This window comes from Vicugna pacos, chromosome 18 (genome assembly GCF_048564905.1).
Source record: "Vicugna pacos chromosome 18, VicPac4, whole genome shotgun sequence".
Classification (NCBI taxonomy): Eukaryota; Metazoa; Chordata; class Mammalia; order Artiodactyla; family Camelidae; genus Vicugna; species Vicugna pacos.
In genome coordinates, this window is record NC_133004.1 from 13471651 (window position 1) to 13491603 (window position 19953).

The following is a 19953-nucleotide window of genomic DNA, read 5'->3' on the forward strand; positions in this document are numbered from 1 at the left end:
TGCTTGTGCAGTTTCTGCAGCGGTAGTTGTGCGTGAAGGTCTTAGTGTTGTAGGTGGAAGTCTCGATTGTGGCGTGTGGATGACTTAGGCTCCCAGGTGTCTGCCTGTGGACCTGTCCTGTTAGAAGGAAATAGCATTGAATTCGCAGTCCGTGCATGATAGAACACTGCACACTGCAAGGTGCTCTGCTGTCTAAAGTGCCGTCTGCTGAGTTACTGCTGCCAAAGTTAACCCCCCTGCCTCCTGGGTGGCTCTGTTCACGGTTTTGCCTGTAGGTGAAGTGTTAAAAATGTGGGCCTGTGAAGCCAGCCCAGTTTTTTAAAGGTAGCGTTTTGTAAAGTAGGCCATCCTCTTTCCTTGTACTGAGAGAATTGATCTCATTTTGTCTTTATTTTTAGAGTCTTTCATTCAAAACTTCAGCGTTCTGTACAGTCCCTTGAAAAGGCATCTTATTGGAAGCGACTCTGCCCAGTTCCCTTCTCAGCATTTAATCACTGAAGTGACAACTGATACCTTTTGGGAAGTAGTCCTTCAAAAACAGGTATGGAATCTTGAGTGAGGCAAACATCAAGCCATCTGCCCCTATTAAAATAATTTTGAAAGCTGCAGTTGTCGGGGTGAGCGGGTTGGTTTTGATGTACAGAAGATCAACCATGTGACGGTATGACAGTCTTATTGCAGAACATGCATGAATTACACAGTGGTTTTGTAACTGCAAAACATCCATAAGAAAGCACATAATTGGAAATATCTAAAGATTAAGTTTTCACTGTAATTTGTACATGAGCAACATTTATTGAACACCTGCTGGGCTCTGAGCACAGCGAGGACGTGAGAAGCCCAGTAACAGCCGTCGTCCTCTTCCCGCAGGATGTACTGCTGCTTTATTATGCACAATGGTGCGGCTTCTGTCCGTCGCTCAATCACATCTTTATCCAGCTGGCTCGGCTCCTGCCGACGGATACCTTCACTGTGGCGAGGTAAGGAGGCCGGTGCTGCGGCACCTCTCTCTTCCTTGCAGCTTAGCCTTGTGGTTTGCAAGGGTCTGCCTTGAATTGTCAGCTTAAAGCCATGAACAAAATCTCATTGATGCCATAGTTTTCCTAATGAATTCCTTCCCTGATGTTGGGTGTGTTTAGTCTTGATTGAGTTCAGAGGAGGGTGAGTGCAGCCCTGTGGGAGCAGTGCTGACCTGGTGTCTCCAACAGCCCCCTAAGTGGCCAGCTTTCCAGAACACATGGCACTGGGGCCTTGGCCCAGCAAAAAGTGGCCAGTCTCTGGTACATTGCCAACCAGCCCTGGGACCTGGAGCAGATCTCTCCACCAGGCCTCGTTTCCCTCCTCATTCCTACAAGTAAGGGGAAAGGTTGCCTGATATCCACGTGTTCTAATTTTGTGATTCTGTGGTAATGTATCTGGCCTCTTTAGTAAATAAAAAATCTTTATTGTTTTCTAAAAACAAGGCTCAAAGAGTTTATGGATAAGGTAGTAGGCACTTTAGGGGGAAATTATTTAGATTCAAGCTGTATCTTCTCCCCCCCCCAAAAAAACCTTTAGATAGATAGAATTTAACATAAAAAATAACAGAAGATAGACGGTTGGGTTTGCTAGTTCCTTTTGAGAGATGGATACTTTCCAAAATGAAACAATTGAAAAAAGAATGAAAAATGAACAGATTCCACTGGAAAAAAGTACAATGAAAATAAAGACAATAGACTTTAAAAAGGACAGCAGCTATATTTTATAGTATATATGTATTACGTATTGTTATGTAGTCTGTAAGTAAAGATTGGAGTCAAATTTGAGGAGTTACTATGCTGAGAGATTTATATATGTACACACTACCTGACTTCCTTCTTAGAATATTCCATAGAACAAGTATGATTGCCACTTTCTTTTTACTGAGGAGGAAACTGAGGCACAAAAATGTTAGGTAACTTGCCCAGAGTTGTACAGCCTGTAAGTGAGGGACCAGGATTCAGAATCACGTGTTCATTCACTCCTGACCTTGAGATATTAAAATGGTTTAAGAAACTGCTGAGAGGAAATGTGGCTTGTACATATAATGGAGTGTTATTCGGCCTTAAAATTTTAGGAAGGAAGAAGGCGGGCATATAGCTCAGTGGTAGAGTGTGTGCTTAGCATGCATGAGGTCCTGGGTTCAATCCCTGGTACCTCTATTTAAATAAATAAACCTAATCACCACCACAACCCCAATTTTTTTTTTTTTTAATTTAGAAAAGAAATTCTGACACATAGTACAACATGGGTGAACCTTGAGGATGTTAATGCTAAGTGAAAGGAGCCACAAAAGGACCAATACTGTATGGTTCCACTTATATGAGACATCTAGAGTAGTCAGATTCACAGAGACAGAGTAGAAAGCTGGTTGCCAAGGGGTGGGGGGGAGGGGAGAGTGGGGAGCTGTTGTTTGAAGGGGTCAGAGTTTCAGTTTTGCAAGATGAAAGAGTTCTGGAAACGGCTGGTGGTGATGGTTTCACAGCATTATGAATGTACTTAATACCACTAAACTGAACACTTAATAATGGCTAAGTGGTTATGTGGTAAATTTTTTGTTATGTGTATTTTACCACATTAAAAAAAAATGAGAGGTGGAGGGAGAAATGGCTGAGAAGGACTGCGATGTGAAGAAAGGATATGATATGTAAGAGGAGAGAGTAAATAAACAAGTGGGGAAATTATAGGCTAATAAATGTAAATTAAAACAGTATTATTTTCGCCTATTAAATTAATGAATGCTCTTAAGTGGCAGAATCTTGTGTTGATAAAATGAGACTGGCACAGTCAGATGTAGCTAATGGAATAAGTGAGTTTTTTGGCGCAGACTTTTTGGAAAGCATTTTAGCAGCATTGGTAAGAAATCACAAAAAATGGTTATACATTTTGGACCCAGTTGATTTCACTTGGGGGAATTAAGGAAATAGGACTTCCAGAGCAGCATGTGCTACTCTTCGTAGTAGTATTTATATCCAGCAGTAGAGAAATGGTTGAGTCAATTATGGTTGGGCATTTTCAGCCCTTCGTTAGGACAATGCTTTTCATAGCAACTAACTGAAAAAACAGAGAATGAAGTATGATTACTGCTCTTAACAATATGTAGACATATACACCAGAGCCTGAATGAGAATCCCAGAAGAAATGTCCCAGTTAGCCCAATGGGATTCTCAGTGGATGTTTACAAATATTTTTCTTTCAGTTTTACAGTTTGGGGTTTCTTTGAAGTAAAAGTCGGGGGGGGGAGAAAAACATTTGATTATAGAATAAACTGTTCAACACCACTTGTTTGAAAAATAGAACTCTAATGATGTTTTAGGTAGACTTACAGATAGAGGCAGGAGTGCTGTTTTGTTAGTAAAGCTTTTGAAAAACATTATTAATTTGGTTATATCATTTGTGAATTTCATCCTTTTGGAAAAATTCAGGGCTGTGATTTTCACCCTCCCCGCCCCTAATTTTACTTTCTGAGAACTTCTGTCTTGTTCATTATTCATTTCTGTCTTTTGTGTGCACCACTGGTGAATATTGACGCCTGGCTGAGTCTCCACAGGCCGCTTCCTCCTTCTCGGATGTTCTTTTTGCTTCAGCTGAGCAGCCCCTGGGGGCGGGTGGGGAGGCCTTCCTGTCTGCCCAGCTCAGTGCTAGCTGCAGGAGGGGCCCCCGCCTAGTTCAGCACTGATTAAGCCCAGATATTATTTTCTGTATTAGAAAGTTAATGTAAAATCTACTAAGAAAATACAGCTTTTTTGGCCTCTGCCCAGACTTATAAAGTATAAAGTGTAATCTTTCTTTTCCAGTTTTCTTCCATTTTCAGAGAGACTTGATATACTTTGTGCTATGATTTCCTTTTTCCAGAGCTGATTGAAGGGTTAAAGTATTTGCCCAGATCCTCTGGGGTGGAGGGGGACTACTCCTGAGGGGTGAGTGAAGGACTTTTTTGGAAGTTAAGTTTTACCTTCAGGACAGTGTGTCTCCCCTAAGTTAGGTGGACAGTTGAATGTCCTGGACGTATCAGAGCTTCTTGCGTGAGCTGGGCCTGACTTACCCCGGGGTGCACTTACTGAGGAGGGGCCGGTCAGTGTGGGCGCAGACGCTGCTCCGGGTTCTTCAGCTGCTAGAGGAGATTCTTTTAGGTTGGAGTTTCTTGAGCTGCTCTTACACTTTTTCTTTTCTTTCCCTTTGCCAGGATTGATGTATCTCAGAATGATCTTCCTTGGGAGTTTATGGTTGACCGTCTTCCTACTGTCTTATTTTTCCCCTGTAACAGGTAATGCTGAATTTTTTTCAATGTTTGGGCACATGGGATTCTTTTGCTGAGAATGAAATGGGTTTAAGGTGCTTCGCAGAAGTGAAATGTAAATCACTAGTTACTACTGAACTATTTAGAATAAAATATATTGTCCCAAAAATGTGCCATTAGGCACCAAGGGTAAAGGACTTTGGTGTCACAATGTCAAGTGTGGTGTTTTTTGTAAGTTTGCCCCTCCAGAGTGTGTGTTTTACATGAGCCTGAATCTGGCCACCGGAACTCCTGCACTTTCTTGGCCTTAGAAGCATGCAGTGGGTGCTGAGATTGACGGCAAAGAGCCCCGGGTTCGTGTGGGGCAAAATGACAGCTCATCTGCTGAGCCTCACAGGGAGTCAGGCTCGGCCTGCCTGAGCTTTCCTCTGGGTCGTTTCTCACTGAACCTTGCTGACCACCACCTCGGCCCTCTGGTGCAAGGAGGAAACGGGTCTCTGCTACCCACTGCATCTTCTCCCCAAGTGTGCAGCCTTCTGTGATTGTCCCCACGGGGTCGTCACCTTGATCTGTTCACATTTGTCTCAGTGGCACTCCAAGGTCAGTGATCACAGAGCTTCCCTGAGAGCCCAGCAAGCAGGGATGGACTGTTAGCAAGGGGACACCGACCTGGCAGCTAGTGAATGTGGATCCGGATGTTTTGGTAGAAGGGAAATTAACTCTTGGCCCTTTAAAGCCTGATAAACCAGATGTTTGCTTTGTACAGATTCCCTTTTGTTTTTAAAAGGATGGGTCCTCAGGGACCCAGTCACATGGCTTTGACAGTATCTTTAGAGGGAAAAGCATTTGCAGGATTATTTTAGTGGCGTCCCTAAATCACAAATGTTTTAATCTCCTGTGCTCACTTTGACCACTTATTGTAGCCGCTGCCATGCTTTTCGTGTTTCTCTAGGAGAGTACTTCCTTCATATGTATTGAATCATTTCCTCGGTTTTCCTCTTTATCTCAAAGCACTTTTTGCTGGAATACTTCCTGTGGTGGTAGGGTCTTGTCAAATCACGCACTAAAAACAGAGTATGACTCACCTAGTTCTTCTCCTCACTGTGTTGTGATGAGCCTTTTTCTTTCTAAGAAGTGTCTAAAGTACCATGCGGTCAAGAAACCGTGGACAGTATCACAAGTCATTTCATCTGGGTGGGACAGAGGTGGGGCATGAACTTTAGTGCAGCATAATTTTCAAATTCCAAACACAGTTTGAAAAAGCCTCAAAGTCCTAACACCGAGCACATGCCTTTGCATGAAGTTCTCGGCAACTAGACTTGTGTGTTCTAGTGCCTTTCATGCCAGAGCTGCCTGATGCAGTCAGCATAGAGATGAGCTCCTCTGCGCCCTGCAGGAAGGTTGCTGTAGCCCTTTCCTGTTTCCTTTGAATTGAAAATTCAAGAATGTAAATACTGAACAGGAGAAGACTGTCCAATTCTATTTTAATGGAGAGAGTTTGGTAGAACAAAGCCTTACTGCTTTGGAATGGAATTTTTCTTATTTCCTAAAAATAAATGGTAATCAGAAGTGAAGTAAGCTTCCCATTAGCTGGTCCAAAGTGAGTTCAGTTTACTCAGAAGGTAAATGGACAAAGGCTATGAGCTGACAGCTTGCAAAAGACAAAATGAAAAGACTTTCTGATAGCACGCAATGAGACCTTCTTCACAGCACAGATGCTTATGTTACTTTTAGTGAAAAGAATGTGAAAGTGTGTATGTGTTTTAGTAAAATATAAATTTACCCGTGCACTTGGTTAAAATATGTGCAGAAGGGAAAATGTCAAGCTATTGACAACGATGATTTTGGAGGAGCAAGGATGACCAGTGAGTGATCTGGGGGTGCCTCTTGTATGCTTTTTACCTCCTTTGCAAATTGCCCACAGTGAGCACATTGTATTGTATAATCAAAAAAGAGAAACCATATGAAAGAGCTTGTCTTTTGCCACCGTGGGCAGTCTGGGCCTCCTCCTGCTCCTGGCAGGGCCAGCCTTCCTGTGCCGCGACATTTCAGAACGCAGGTGCACTGGCCCAGCCTTGGGCCAGATCAGGGCCGGAGTGGGGACTCACTCTAACATGTCCCCTGTAGAAGGACCCCACTTCTGTAGAGGAGCATCCCACCCTCCCTCAGTTTTACAGCCCTTCCTTTGGAGCAGATACCTTCTACCCCTTTCATCATCTTTGTGTGTGGCCTTTTACATGCTAGAGGTGCATAAGCACGCTCCTGGTGAATTTAGAGGAGAATCGCATAAGCAGTGGGGCCTTTTACCACCACACTTTCAAAATGATTATCATTTTGGAAGCAGTTTGTTGGCACTCTGTATCCTTGCTACTTCTAAGAAGTTTGAAAGCATCTTAGCACACTCACCAGGTAAGATTCATGGAGGTCACTCCAGAAACTCTATAACAGCATGCTCACTAATGTTGTTTTCTGTCCTGTAAATGTCTCCACATACCCATACTAAGGCATCTCAGCAGCCCTTTGCTGGGGATGATTCACATTTACTCTGTCCTTGGAGACCAGGTTGTGCTGCAGAACTTGGTGGCGGATCCAGCCTCTGCCTGTCCGTCCTCACCCACACCTCACACCTCACAGGGGCTGGATGTTTTTAGTTGTCAGGTGAAGTGGGGCTGGGAGGCCCCACTTGGAGAACACTTACATGCTAAGAAAACTATGCTTTAAAGGAAGACGTGGTTAAGGTACTTAACCCCAAATTTTAAAAATTATTCCATTTCCCTGAACCATAAACATTTTCATAAACTTATAAAATGGGGCATATCTGATTTAAATTTCCCTATGATTTTTACCTCATAGGGAAAGGGCTACTCTTTGATAGAACTCCTTTTGTCTTTTCTTAGGTATTCGGCCACTGGCTCTGTGTGTGGAGAGGGTGTGTAGACTTTTAATGAGGGGTTTCTGGCTAGTTCCTTTGAGAACAGTGTGATTTTTTTTTAAGCTAACATTCACTGAAATGGCCTTCAGGTAACTTGTGCAGTCCTTTCAGCAGTCCTGTGAGGCAGATGACACTCTCTTTCCCCCTTTAACAGACAAGGCAGTGCAGGGCCACAGAGGAGCCACTTGTCCAGGCACTCGAACAGGAACTGAGCAGGAACCCTGTGAGGCGCTGAGATAATTTTTTTTAAAAAAGCAAACAAAATGACAAGCTCTAAAAAGGTATTTTCTACATCAGGACTTGCAACAAGGCTTTGGGGAAAACCTCCTTCATGTGTCACCCTCCTTCCTTATTCTCTGCTCTCAGCGCCAGGCAGCCTTAATTCCTAAGAGTTTCTTGGTTTCTTGGATGGTCTGTTATAGGTTGGGGCTCCAGGAACACCTCCCCCTTTGGGACAATAAAATATGTCTCCAGATGTTGGCCAGTGTCCGCTGGTGGGGACAGTCGCCCCAGTTGAGATCTCCTGCCTTGGGTAATGTGTAATAAATGCTTGCTGAGGAACCAGGATGAAATGTTTTCCCATTTCAGCAAGCACTGTTGGCCACAAGAGTGACATGGGTGGCAGTCCTGCCCCAGGACACCCTTCCTGACACGCCACTGGGCCTCTCAGAGCACAGAGGCCCCCCTCCCCACACTCCCAGCGTCTGGCATTACTGACTTTAGGCCTGGGCCTGGAAGCTCTTATCTTTCTTGGAAGATTGTGAACAGACGCACCTTTGAGATAAACTACTATAACTACAGAAACAGCATATGGGACGTCCTCAGCTTTGTAGAAAACTTTGTGCCAGGTGACACGTTCTGTGCTGACTTCCTTTTGGTACGAAATAAGCAACCTGATCTTCAGTGGCAGTCTGGTTTTGGACTAAAAATGGTGGTGTGACTCTCTTATCTTTGACTTCTCTCCCTGTCTCTCCAGAAAGGACCTAAGTGTGAAATACCCCGAAGACCTTCCCATCACCCTTCCAAACCTGCTGAGGTTCATTCTGCATCACTCATACCCTGCTTCCACCCCCCCACATCTGGCTAACCCTTCTACCAAAGAGTGTCTTCAGAGTGAGGCTGTCCTACAGCAGGGGCACATCTCCCACTTGGAGAGAGAGATCCAGAAGCTGAGGGCGGAGATCAGCACCCTGCAGCGGGCGCAGGTGCAGGTGGAGGCCCGGCTGGCGGGCGCGCGCAGGGATGAGCACCGGCTGCTGCGGCAGCAGCACACCCTGGAGAGGCAGCACAGCCTGCTCCGGCTGCACAGCGAGCAGCTGCAGGCCCTGTACGAGCAGAAGACCCGGGAGCTCGAGGAGGTGGCCCGCAAGCTCCAGGAGCTGGCTGACGCCTCGGAGAACCTCCTCACTGAAAACACGTGGCTCAAGCTCCTGGTGGCCACCATGGAGCGGAAACTGGAGGACAGGGATGGGGTTGAAGCCCGCGGTCCCCCGAAAGTGGTGCGCTCAGGATCCCCCGAGCCCTCGGGCGCTCCCCGGCTGCCAACCAGCACCCCTCCACCTTCCAACGTCAGCTCCACGCTGGCGTCTGAAAGGAGCAACGAGAACAGGACAGACTAACTTTGAAAATGACATGAAGAAATCAGAGGCGAAAACTGTATTGGGAATATATTTATGCAAATTTTATTGAAATTTATTGTAAATAAAGATTTTCTCAGTGGTCTAGAAAATCAATTTGAATGTCATGTCATTCAGCTTTTATTGAACAGGGACATCCCCTCTACTTATTGCACAAACTTGGTAGCTTTGAGACAGAAACAGTAGCACAGTCCATTTGAGGATTTGTCTGAAAAATTAGTCCATATTTTAGTGGCTCAGTGTCGGAGTTCCCTCCCCATTCCCCTCCTGTTGCTTCTGCAGTGACATGCAGGATGAAAGGTCAGTTTCTTGACTGACTTATCAGAAAATGTGGACGCAACAGTTGGGCTATTCAGAAAGAATTCAATGAGAGGTCATAACTTAACTGAGCCATTTGAGTGTGTGGCTCTGGTGTCTACGCTTTAAAAAGTAGCTATTGATAAATAAGAACAGTGAGAGCTATTATGTGGTTGTTCACCAGTTCTGCAGGCACTTCCACTCTCCTCCAGAGACCCCCTGCTAGTGTCCCGCCGTGCCAGCGGGCCCTCCCGTGGCACTGACACCACGCTGACGAGCCTGACGCAAGCAGCACAGATGTTGTGGGTAGGAAACCTCCAGGAGTGGAACTCAGGAGAAAGTGATGCTTTTATCTTCTCAAAACCAAAACTTCACTGGCACGGTAAGCAGCTCAGGGCGGATGTGACAGGCAAGCGATGGTCATTTTCAGGGTCAGGCTCAGGGACTGGAAATGCAAGTCCCAGGAGCTCCTCGGTTACGCGGGTGAAGGACAGACGGCCTTAGGTGTCGGCTGCCAGCTGCCGGCTGCAGAAAGTAGAGGTAGAAAGCCTGAAGTCCTGAAACTCAGGGGGAGTTGGTCCAACACCCTTGTATCTTCCTCATTTTTCTTGTGTCCTTCATTAGAAAGCGTACCTTCTCCCTGACATTCTAGTTCGCACCTTTAGAACTTCTGCGCCTCTCCCACCCACACCGTGTCCTGCCCACTCCACCCTGCAGGGCCTCTGCTGGTCTCCAGCCTCACTCTCGTGCTTGGACACCTCCAGGTGGGGGCCAAAGGCATTTGCTTCTCTGTGCTAAGCCCAGCTGCCTTTTAAGGATTCCTCAGTAGCCCACCTGTGCTCTCTCAAACCTGCCTTCAGCTCAAATTGCCTGACTAGCTACCCCTCCCCTCCCCCTCCCCTCCCCCCAAGCTGTTCCTGAATGTTTGACTCTTAATTCAGGGGTAAGCTGCTAAAATGTGTTCCCTAAGCTCCCTCCTAGGGGTTCTAGAAAGCAGATTAGTTCAGCATGCTTTTTAGAGGAGATTTGGATGAGGCCAGAGGAGCTGCCTTCAGCCTGAGCAGGAAGCCAGAGTTTTGGGGTCAGAGAGGGGCATAGTGGGCAGCCCCAGGCCACCTAGGAACTCCCTGCCCATACTGCTGGCAGGTGGTTCAGGTGCTCTGGGCCAGCACTCTGCAGCTCAGCATATTACAGAGGATGCCGACACAAATCACGTTTTAATTATGACAGTTAAGGATGCGCTTACAGTGGTGGAATTAAAAACCTAAGCGAGTTCACTGAAGTATACACAGAGGACACCTTGGAGATGCAGGGCAGGGGTGGGAGTGGGGGGTCAATGGCCTGACCGAGAGCCACCAACTCATCTTTGCAAAACACCAAGTCCTGAACCTGAAACACACTCTCCCCTTACCCTCCCCTGGGCACCCACTAGGCTGCTGGGGGTTCCCGCGTCCACATGCACTTGGGAAATGATCTTCCCCTGCACTTGGCGCTCCTAGAGCAGAGTCAGGGGCCCCTCCTTCTGGCTGGCCCGCTGAGGAAAGTGGGTGGTAATCTGAGAGGAAAGGAAGCTAATTTGTGAAAAGGGAAGGGGGAAGAAACCAAGTCCCCTCCCCCACCCCTCCAGTGCAGAAAGTATTAAATACAACAAACAAAAAACAACTTTCTTTCCCGGGCCAGTTGGGTTTCGGATACAGATACAGGTAGCCGCCGAGGCTCTGGTGTTTCCAGCAAAGCCTGCCCTAAGTAAAGCCGGGTGGGGGTGGGGTGCTCAGCATGCTCAAGACCACAGGGGCCAGAAACTGCTCTGCCACTAGGATGCCTGGCAGCCCTCAGGACTCGCGCTGACTCGTCCTTCACCGGCTCCCAAGCAGCTGCAGTGGCTTCCTTGCAATAACTCCACTAGCAACAGGAACTGGCCTCTAACGACCTAATCTACCCAGAGAAAGGGGTGTGGGGGCTGGGGGGCCGTGCTGCTTCTCCCATCCATTGCTCACAAAGCAGAGATTGCCAAAGCGCCCCAACAGGTCAGCTGCCAGGCTGACAACTGACCTGTCACGTCCTCTACATATACGTATAACGTGTTATCAGAGACCCCTGCCAAGTGCAACGTGGGCCTTAAAAGTCTAAGACCCTCCCCCACAGCCTTGACTCAGCTCAGCGCTCGTACAGACAGTCCCATGTGCTCTATACAATATTTTTAAAAATCAGCAAAAGAGGCTTAAGCACGTGCTTCTGGGGCCTATTTACAGTTCACAGGCTTGTGAGTTCACGCGTTACAGTAGTAGTTCCATCAAAAACAGGCTCAGCTAAACATTCAAGTAACAAAAGCGCTACAGGGCCATGAGCCCCAGCAAGGTCAGGCCTGCCCACTGCCTGCAATGGGCAGCCCCACCAGGAGGCCGAGGGGATGCCCAGGGCCACCGAGCCCCAGCTCGGGACAGCCAGGACCCCGGGAGTCAGTGCATGCGATGACGAAGCCCAGCGAGGCCATGCCAGCGAGTGTCAACCCTTCCTCTCAGACAGCAGCATGTCTGTGGTCTCGCCCCTCCCGCGCCTCTTGGCTGGATGCAAACAGGCCCAGGAGCCTGCGCATCTCGGCTCAGCCATGGACTTCCGGGCCGCCGGGGGTCAGCTTGGCCTTCCTCTCCACGCACGGTCCCTTGGCCGAGTACTGCACCAGCAGGAAGGGCTCCTTGGTCTCGCCATCCCCTACGATGCTCTCCTCGTCCTCCGACTGGCTGATGCGCTGCAGCCGCAGGTAGCACCAGCAGCCCAGGATCAAGGCCCCCAGGGCGGCGATGGCGATGAGGATGACGATGACCGTGACCACGCCCGTGGTGGGGCTGTGGTCCATAATAGACATGGTCAGCGCTTGGGGAGGCTTTCTCCGCAGGAACGCCTTGGGTGGGGACGGCTCAGTGAGGCTGGAACCCAGGCTGGACACGAGAGCCCTGAAAGACAAAGCAAGGTGAGGCATCACTGGGGACCCTGACAGCTCACTTGGGCTGGCTCTTCCATGGGGTCTGTTTTTAATCAGCTCTTAAGCCTGTCCGTCCCGCCCTCATCCTAGTGAAAAACCAGCTGGTTGGTGTTTGCCGTTTCTTTGTTCGCGATGCCACCAGCGTTCTCTTGGCTCACCCTGGCCACTTCCATTTAATACCTTTGATGCCTTCAGTGCCTCTGCTACCAGACAGGCAGTCAGCCTCACTCAGCCACGGACCTGAGAGGCTGGAGAGGGGACACCCCAGACCTGTGGCCCTACCGCAGCGGAGGCTGAAAGAGGGTCTGTTTAAAGTAAATATTCTAGAAGCCCAGCACCCACTAGGTATTCTGCAACTGCTCACAGACTGAAAGGAGCCAGTGCTTCATGATGGCCAGAGACGAGGGATTCGAAAGCAGGGAAATGACATCAGCTCCTCTCACGAACAGGCGACACATATAGCTCAATGAGTCTTCCGGAACACCTGTGAGAGGGTGCAGCTGGCGACAGCCTCTGCCCACAAAGGAGCTATAGGCGACCTGGCTCAGGAAGAGCTCTGAGGGCAGAGGAGGGTGGGACAGACCGGCCCCTGCCCTCACGGAGCTCAGCATGTGGTGCGGGAGCCAGACTGCAAATGCGTCAGTACACCAAACACCTGTCACTACCGATGGAGGAATGGAATGCCAGGAATATAGGAGACCAAGTGCCACCCTGCTAAACTGGGTGGGCCAGGCAATACTCAGGGAGGCGATGCTGATGCTGAGACATGCGGGAAGGTCAGCCCTTGGGGAAGAGCGTTCCTGGCAGGGGAACACTGCCTGCTTAGGCTCTGAAGGCAGGAGGGCCTGCTGGCAAGTTCGAGGAGAGGTCAGGCAGCCAGTGGCTGGAGCTGGAGAATCAGCTGGTTTGTGTGGGGACGGGGAGGGGGTGTAAATGTCCCAAGGCCCAGCCAGCGATCGCCCATAGAGGCCAGAGGTGCTGATGCTAGCAGGCTCTTAGGACCCAGGGGACTTTTTAAAAAATTTCTCCTGCCTCACCATAAACGGAGCAAATAATAGTAACTAACATCCAGGTGGTTATGAGGATTCAAAAGAGCCCACGATGCCCTGGGCACAGGGCAGGCACAGAGTCAGTGCTCAGCTGTCTGGACTCGTTTTTTGGGGGAGAAGACTGACATCAATGCAAGTAGACAGCATTGGGAGGGGAAGGTTTTCTATCCAAACAGGATAGAACCTGCTGTCCTTGAGCAATGACAGCCTTAATCAGAAATGATTCTTACCTACCCTAGGTAGTCTCCTCCACCCCCACCCTAGGACCAGGTTTGCCTGAAGGTCAAACCCAGCGAAGTCAACGCTCTTGAGTCTGTCCAGGGACCAGGCCCTGGGAAAACCCTGCAGACCCCCAGTACTGCTCTGCTACCCATGCCCATGTTTGCAGAGGGGTCCTGGGCAGGAGGAGGTGATATCCCTGGAGTCTTCCCCCTCCTCACCACCTCAGGGTCAAGCTGCTGCCATCACTCTCCACAGGCTCGCTGGTCCACCTGTGGGGACCCACTGCAGCCAGTTCTGGTCACTCAGAGGAAAGGCCCTAAGTTCTTATGGTGACCTACAGGGCCTGATGTGAAGCATCCCCACCCACTGCCCCTCTCCCGCTGACTCCAGGCTCCCTCCTACCTCCAGGCCTTTGCCCAGCCAGATGCTCTGCTCCCCTTACTCTTGTTCGATAGTTCTTAGGTAGGGCGACTGCGCCCCAGAAAAGGATCATTTGTTAACATCTGGAGACATCTTTGGTTATAACAACTGTGTGTGTGTGTGTGGGGGGGTGCTACTGGTACGGAGTAGATGGAGACCAGGAATGCTGCGAAGCTCCCCAACAAAGATCCAGCCCGAAACACCAACAGCGTGGAGGCTGAGAAGCCTGACCTAGTTGACTCCAGCTCAGGCAGGAAGCCTTCCTAACCCCTACAGTCCAGGAGGTCCTCTTTGTCCTTCAGCTGCACTTGCTCCCTCCCTCCAGGGCACCAACTTCAGTCTGCAACCCTGGCTTCTGTGTCAGGGCCTCTGGGTTAGCACCTGCCTCTCCCGTTAGGCTGTGTGCTCCATGAGTGGCTCTGCACACTTCTGTGCCCTCAAGTGCGCAGGTCATCCTCACGTCTCCCCTGCCATGATCAGGGCTGCTGTCAGCTCCCATAACCCCGCTCAGCCCGTCCTCTTGGGCCTCCAGATGGTACACGTAACCTCCCACCAACCCCAGGAGAGCCTGCTGGCTGCAGCTGGATGAACCTGTCCCAACCCCCATGTTCTCTTCCCACCAGGGAGCACACCTAGCTGCCTTGTCCCTCCCCACCTCCCCCTCTCCCCTGGACCTCTGTGTCCAGCGCCTGCTGGGCGCCTACCCTCCCACCGGGCTCCTGGACAGGAAGGCAAGTCGGTATCAATTCGGAAGGGGAAGTGTGTGTGTCTGGGGCGTGGGGTGGGGGTGGGGGTTCAGGACAGGAAGTGGGAAATCAAATAATGGCAGCAAGACCTGAGAAGGGGGGACCCCAGGGACCAAATCAGCTGGGGAGCCCAGGAGGTGCCCACGAGTCCTGGGGTGGAACGAGCCGTCCTGGGACCCTCTGAGAGGAGTGGTGATCTCGAAACCCTGTCTGGTCCCCCTGCCCCAGGCCAGGAGGAGTGGGCAGAGCCAGGTATGGGCCTCTCATCTGGTGTGAGCACTGCTCCAGGTAACCAGGGCATAGTCACACCCAGCCTGCGGTCCCTGGCCCTCCCTTGAAAGTGTGTGTTTGTTCCTTCATTCACTCGGCATGTGTTTCTTGAGAACTGATCTTTTAAAAAATCTGATCACGTCATCCCCTGCTCAGAACCCTCGCTGGCATAGGCAGAGAATCCAAATTCCCTGCCTCCCCAGCTCTTCACACCCTCCCGCCTCCCACCTCAAGGCCTCTGCACTTTCTGTTCCTTCTGCATGGAGTGTTCCCCGAGTGTCCCATGACTGGCTCCTTCCTTTCATACAGGACTTTCTCAGAAGGTGCCTCTCCGGGGCTGCCTTCCCAGATCACCCAGGCTCCAGACCACCCCCACCCCCGCCCCGCACTGGTCACCACCTTGTACTACTTCCTCTTACTCCCCAGTGCTCTCTGCTACCTAAATTCTCTTGGGTCAGGGAATGTGTTTCCCTGGCTGCTGTCTCCTACCCGCAGTGGACTCTAAGCCTGCAGGAGGAGAGCACTGTCCCTCTTGCCCACTGCTGGATCCCCAGTCCTGTTACCAGCATATAGCAGGTGCTCAGTAAATGTCTGCTGAGTGCTCCCAGCCTAGAAAGGTAGCAATGAGTCAGAGGAGACCTTGCTCCCGGGGGATTAACAGTCCTCAGCCCCCACCCCTGAGGCAGGCCCCTGATCCCGAAGCTACTATGGGTCCCCACGCCAGTTCCAACACTCAAGGGAGCTGGCAGCCTGTGTGGGAGGACAGGCTGCAGCCTGCGCGTGGGGGCAGGAGCCACGTGTGCAAGTGGGTCCTGGGCAGGCCCGGCCCGAGCTCATGGAGGGGCAGCTGTCCCCACACGTGCTGCAGGGAGAGGGTGAGGAGGCCACTGAGATGCAGATCCCAGAGGAACCTGAACCATGAGGGTGGCCGGTGGTTCCCTCTGAACCTTTCTGGCCTGGGCTGGACCCCACCCCTTGCTTCACATCTCCCCGGCCTCCCTCCTGCTCCTCCAAGCCAAGGTGTCTCCTGCAAGTCAGCGGACCCCTCCCCCTGATCCAGGGCAGGACAGGTAGGGCCACAGTGTGGGCTGGGTGGATGGATGCCCCTCATGGCACGTGGGAAGCCTGGACCCCTCAGAACAATCATCAAAGTAGTTAAAGCTTACTCAGCACTATCATCTACGCCTCCCAACAAACCAGCGGCCCGCGCTGCTCACTGTTACCATCCGAGTCTCACAGATGGGGAAACCGCGGCGCAGGGAGCTTGAGCGGACTGCCCAAGAGTGATCAGTGAGAAAGGATGTGCCCCTGGAAGAGGGTGGGCAGAAAGAACAAAGGGAATGGTCTTCCAAATGCAGTGGGTTGGGCCAGCCTTGGGGCCAGGGCACAGCCAGGGCCTGAGGTCTCTGGGCAGTCTGGGGGTGGGCTCCAGGCCACGCTCCTCCCAACCTCGGCGGCATCTCCTTGCCAGCTCCCTCAGTCAGGACAAAGGCTGGCACTGGAAGCCCAAGGCCATTTGGATCCCCCCAAACATACGGTGCCAATCCTCCACCCTCCCTCCACCCCCCTGCTCCTTCTTCCTCCCTCATCGCACTCACTGCTCCTGGAAAAACAAGCTCTAAAATCCAGCCTCATCAGTCTGCAGATGCCACTCCTCTGACATCCCCACACCCTGTGCCCCGGCCCACCAGTGGGTGTAAAAGGACAATCCCTGCCTCAGCCACCAGTGAGCTGAGGGCAGGCATCTCCCACTGTCCCCCTGACCCTCAGAGGCCCACAGCTTAGGTTTTCCCCAAACTAAGGCGGGGTCCAGTCACCTCTGCCTCCTCAGGGGACCCCCAAACGAAGCCTTAACCACACTCTGCAGGTTCCTTCACACACTCAAGGTCTAGTGGAGCCCAACTGGCAGCAGAGCAGGTTCAAGTCCCCTTCTTTGCCCCATCCCATGCCTCCCCTCACTATCACAAGCTGTTCTGACCCAGCCAAGCAAGCTGCTCCTAATGGCCTCAGTTTCTCAGCCTGTAAAATGGGAACAAGGCCTTGACCTCCCCAGCCAGGTTGTGGGGAGGCTGGGGAGTGATAAGAAATGTAAAAACAGAAGGACTACAGGGCCACCGTGTTTGCAAGTCACCAGGCTCCACGCTTTCCTGGGTGCCACAGGGAGGACAGCAAGTCCTTAGGTTTGCCCCTCACCCCCCAGAAGAACCTGCCTCCCAGGAGGGTACAGAACCTGGTCCAGGCCCAGTGCCACTAACAGACCCTTCCTCAGGAACACACTGCCACCTTTTCGCTTAACTGGGCACACTGTGAGTGTCTCCTGGCCCAGCTGGACACCAGCTTACCACCCCTGCCCCGCAGCCTCCACCTTCTGGGCCTGCCCTGCTTACAGGGGGCCAACTACCCCTGCAGTGGCTTCCAGCCCTGCCCCTAGGGGTTAAGTCATGTCCCCTCCCCCAACAAAGCCACCTGTCACATATGCCAACAAACCACCCTCTTGCCTATTTGGGGGACCCCAGTTTACAAACCAGAAACATTTCCTGCCCGGTTTTCGATTAGAAACATAGGACTGGAGGGAGGATGGGGCACTGCTGGGCACAACCAGGGCACAGATGAGTATCTGCTCTGTGCCAGGCCTGAGCAGGCACTGGGACCCAAGGAAGCACCACACAGGCCCCTGTCCCCCTAAAGCCAAGACCAGAACAGTGGAGGTGTCGATGGAGACTAACAATTATTGGGCTGTGCCCAGCTCCGCAGCAGTGTCATCTCACCCTCCACTGCCCACCCATTCCCTCCTGAAGAGGAAACTCGCACCAGAACCCCCTAAGTTTCCCTGAGCAGAAGAGGAAGCTGGTATAGGCAGAACCCTGGGGACTGCCCCAAGGTCAGTCAGTCTCCTGTGCCCTCACCCTGTGAATCAGCCACTGGTCATTCTCACAGGCTGCCCAAGGGTCAGCCTACTTGCCAAACAACTTTAGTAATTTGGCTGTGATTACTATGTGCCAGACACTTAGTGAAACACTTCACACAGATCATCCCCTTTCAGCCTCAAGACAACCCGAGTCACTACTCTGCTCACTTTGCAGATAAAGAATCTGTGGTTCAGAGAAGTTAAGTCAATTGTCCAAGGTCACACAGCTCAAAAGTAACTGCGCAGGGATTCAATCCCAGGCAGCCAGGACCCAGAATCCGGGATTTCAAGCCTGACACTAAAATTTCATATTGTTGACCCCCACCGCCCCAGCCCCATGCCTGAGGGGCCAAGGGGGACAGACGAACACCAGCCCACCCCCAAATGGAGCAGTCTGGGTGACGGGCCGAGGGCTCTACGCTGGGGACACAGGGATGACAAGCGCCCGGGCAGCTCCCGCCTGCCAAGCGCGGGCGACGTGCAGGCGAGGTGCCAGGCGCGCTCCATGTACCCTTCTCTTTTAACCCTGCCAGGCGACTCCGTCGTCTCCCCGACTCTACCAAAGAGCTAAGTGAAGCTGGAGGGAGGAAGGGGCTCGACTCATGGGGCGACAGCTGGAGGATGAACGACAGCTGGAGAGGCAACTCCAGTCGGCTTGACGGGGGGTGGGGGGAGGGGGGATTTGGGGGACGAGACCCAGTCATGCCCACGCCGCGCAGTCACCGCCGACGGAACCGGGCACCAAACGCCGCAGCCCGTCCTCAGTTTCCCCACCTGCGAAACGGGCACCAGACGTCTCCAGGACCCCGACCCCCACCCCTGGAATCCTTCTGACTACCCTGGAGGCTGCCAGGATCCCCGCCTTCGATTATTTACAAAAAATCCCTAAGTGTCCCGAGGAGCCCGGTGGCCAGTCTGGGACGCAGAACTGCGGGCCGCGGTGCGGGGCATACACTGGGTTGAGGGGACACCCGCTCCCCGCAAAGCCGCCGCCGCCCCCCACCGCCTCCTTTGTCCCGATCTCACAGCAGCGCAGTGGACAAAGAACCCCCGCCCGCGGGCGCGGCCCCCCGGAACAGACCCTCCCCCCGAAGCCGCGCCCCGACCCGGGCCGCTCCTCCCCCGCCGCAGAGACCACCCCCCCGCCCGCGGACAAGCCGTCCCGCGCGCGCCCCCACCTCATCCGGGGCCGCCCCTTCCCCTTCTGCAGGCCCTCGCCGCGCCGGAGAGCCCGGCCCACCCAGCCCCGCTCACCATGGCGCCGCCCGCAACCCGGCCCGATCGCCCCGCAGCAGCCGCGCGGACCCGGCTCCGCCCGCCAGCCAGCCCGGTCCGGCAGCCGCGTACCGTCGGGACGCAGGAGCCCCGCTCTGCGGCGGGCGGGGCATCTCCGGCGCCGCCCCCTTCGGGGGCGGGGTCCTCCTGGAGAAACCAATGGTAGATCGCGCTGGCACGGCTGGGCGGGGCGGGCTGGGGCGGGGTCACGTGCGCGCCGGGCCGAGCCGCCCAGGCTGGGCGGAGGCTGAGCGCTGTTGGCAGAGCTGGAGGTGGGGGGCGGGTTCCTCCTCGGCGCACGCGGATTGGGCGCGGATGGGTGCGGGGCCTTACTCTCGCCCGCATACAGAGGGGAAAACTGAGGCGCACGGCAGGTGAGAGTGTGGCACGCTGCCTGGAAGCGGGGAGGGGCAGAATCCTGGGCAGGGGCAAAAGAGAGGCAGGACCCCTGAGTTAAATGTCCTTCCCCGGAGAGGGACCTGGTCATTCACCCGTTCGTTACTTCATTAATTCATCATTCAGCCCCGACCAGATGCCTGGTAGGACAGTAATCTTAGGAACAGCTACGAACAAGACAAACAAGGACCGTGCCCTCACGGAACTCTCATTCTGCTACGGGCTGAAGCTCTGGGCAATGTGCAGCCCCTTGGCCTCTTCGAAGCATGGTTATTTAATGTAATAACTTGGTGATTAGGCCCTCACCAAGTGCCATCCCCTGTACTAACCACTCAACGCGTTTTATCTGGACAGCTGGGAAAGGAAGAGCTACTCATTTTGCACTTGAGGCTCCAAAGGGCTAAAGTACCGCAGCCCACTTGTAATGAAGGGCAGATCGGAGGCCAGGCCTGTCTGCCTGGGAATTATTGCCAGTTCATCCACCTGTCCACCCAAGAAGGCAGTCCAGCAGGACTGGTGGTCAGTTGGGGCGAGGGTGGGTCCTTTCAAGGCCTCTGTGG

At 52.4% G+C, this 19953-nt stretch overlaps 2 protein-coding genes across 7 annotated transcripts in view; one reads left to right on the top strand and one right to left on the bottom strand.

The window, feature by feature from the left end:
• The window catches only part of TXNDC11 (thioredoxin domain containing 11), a 57467-nt gene extending 48544 nt beyond the window's left edge, over nt 1-8923 (top strand). For all 6 annotated transcript variants that reach the window (XM_031687231.2, XM_072942193.1, XM_072942197.1 and 3 more), the window contains 4 exons: nt 399-541; nt 871-980; nt 4205-4285; nt 8167-8923. In XM_031687231.2, the coding sequence (XP_031543091.2) occupies nt 399-541; nt 871-980; nt 4205-4285; nt 8167-8809 (977 nt within the window). In that variant the 3' untranslated portion in view covers nt 8810-8923. The remainder of the gene's footprint in view (nt 1-398; nt 542-870; nt 981-4204; nt 4286-8166) is intronic.
• Nucleotides 8850-19102, bottom strand: SNN (stannin). Its single transcript, XM_072942198.1, has 2 exons — nt 18977-19102; nt 8850-12078 (listed from the first exon to the last, which is right to left on the bottom strand). The coding sequence occupies exon 2, from the start codon at nt 11988-11990 to the stop codon at nt 11727-11729; it is 264 nt and encodes an 87-aa protein (XP_072798299.1). The 5' UTR covers nt 11991-12078; nt 18977-19102; the 3' UTR covers nt 8850-11726.
• Nucleotides 19103-19953: the final 851 nt, after the last annotated feature.

Coding starts and splice junctions, on each gene's coding strand:
- SNN (XM_072942198.1), bottom strand. CDS start 11,990: ATGTCTATTATGGACCACAGCCCCACCACGGGCGTGGTCACGGTCATC.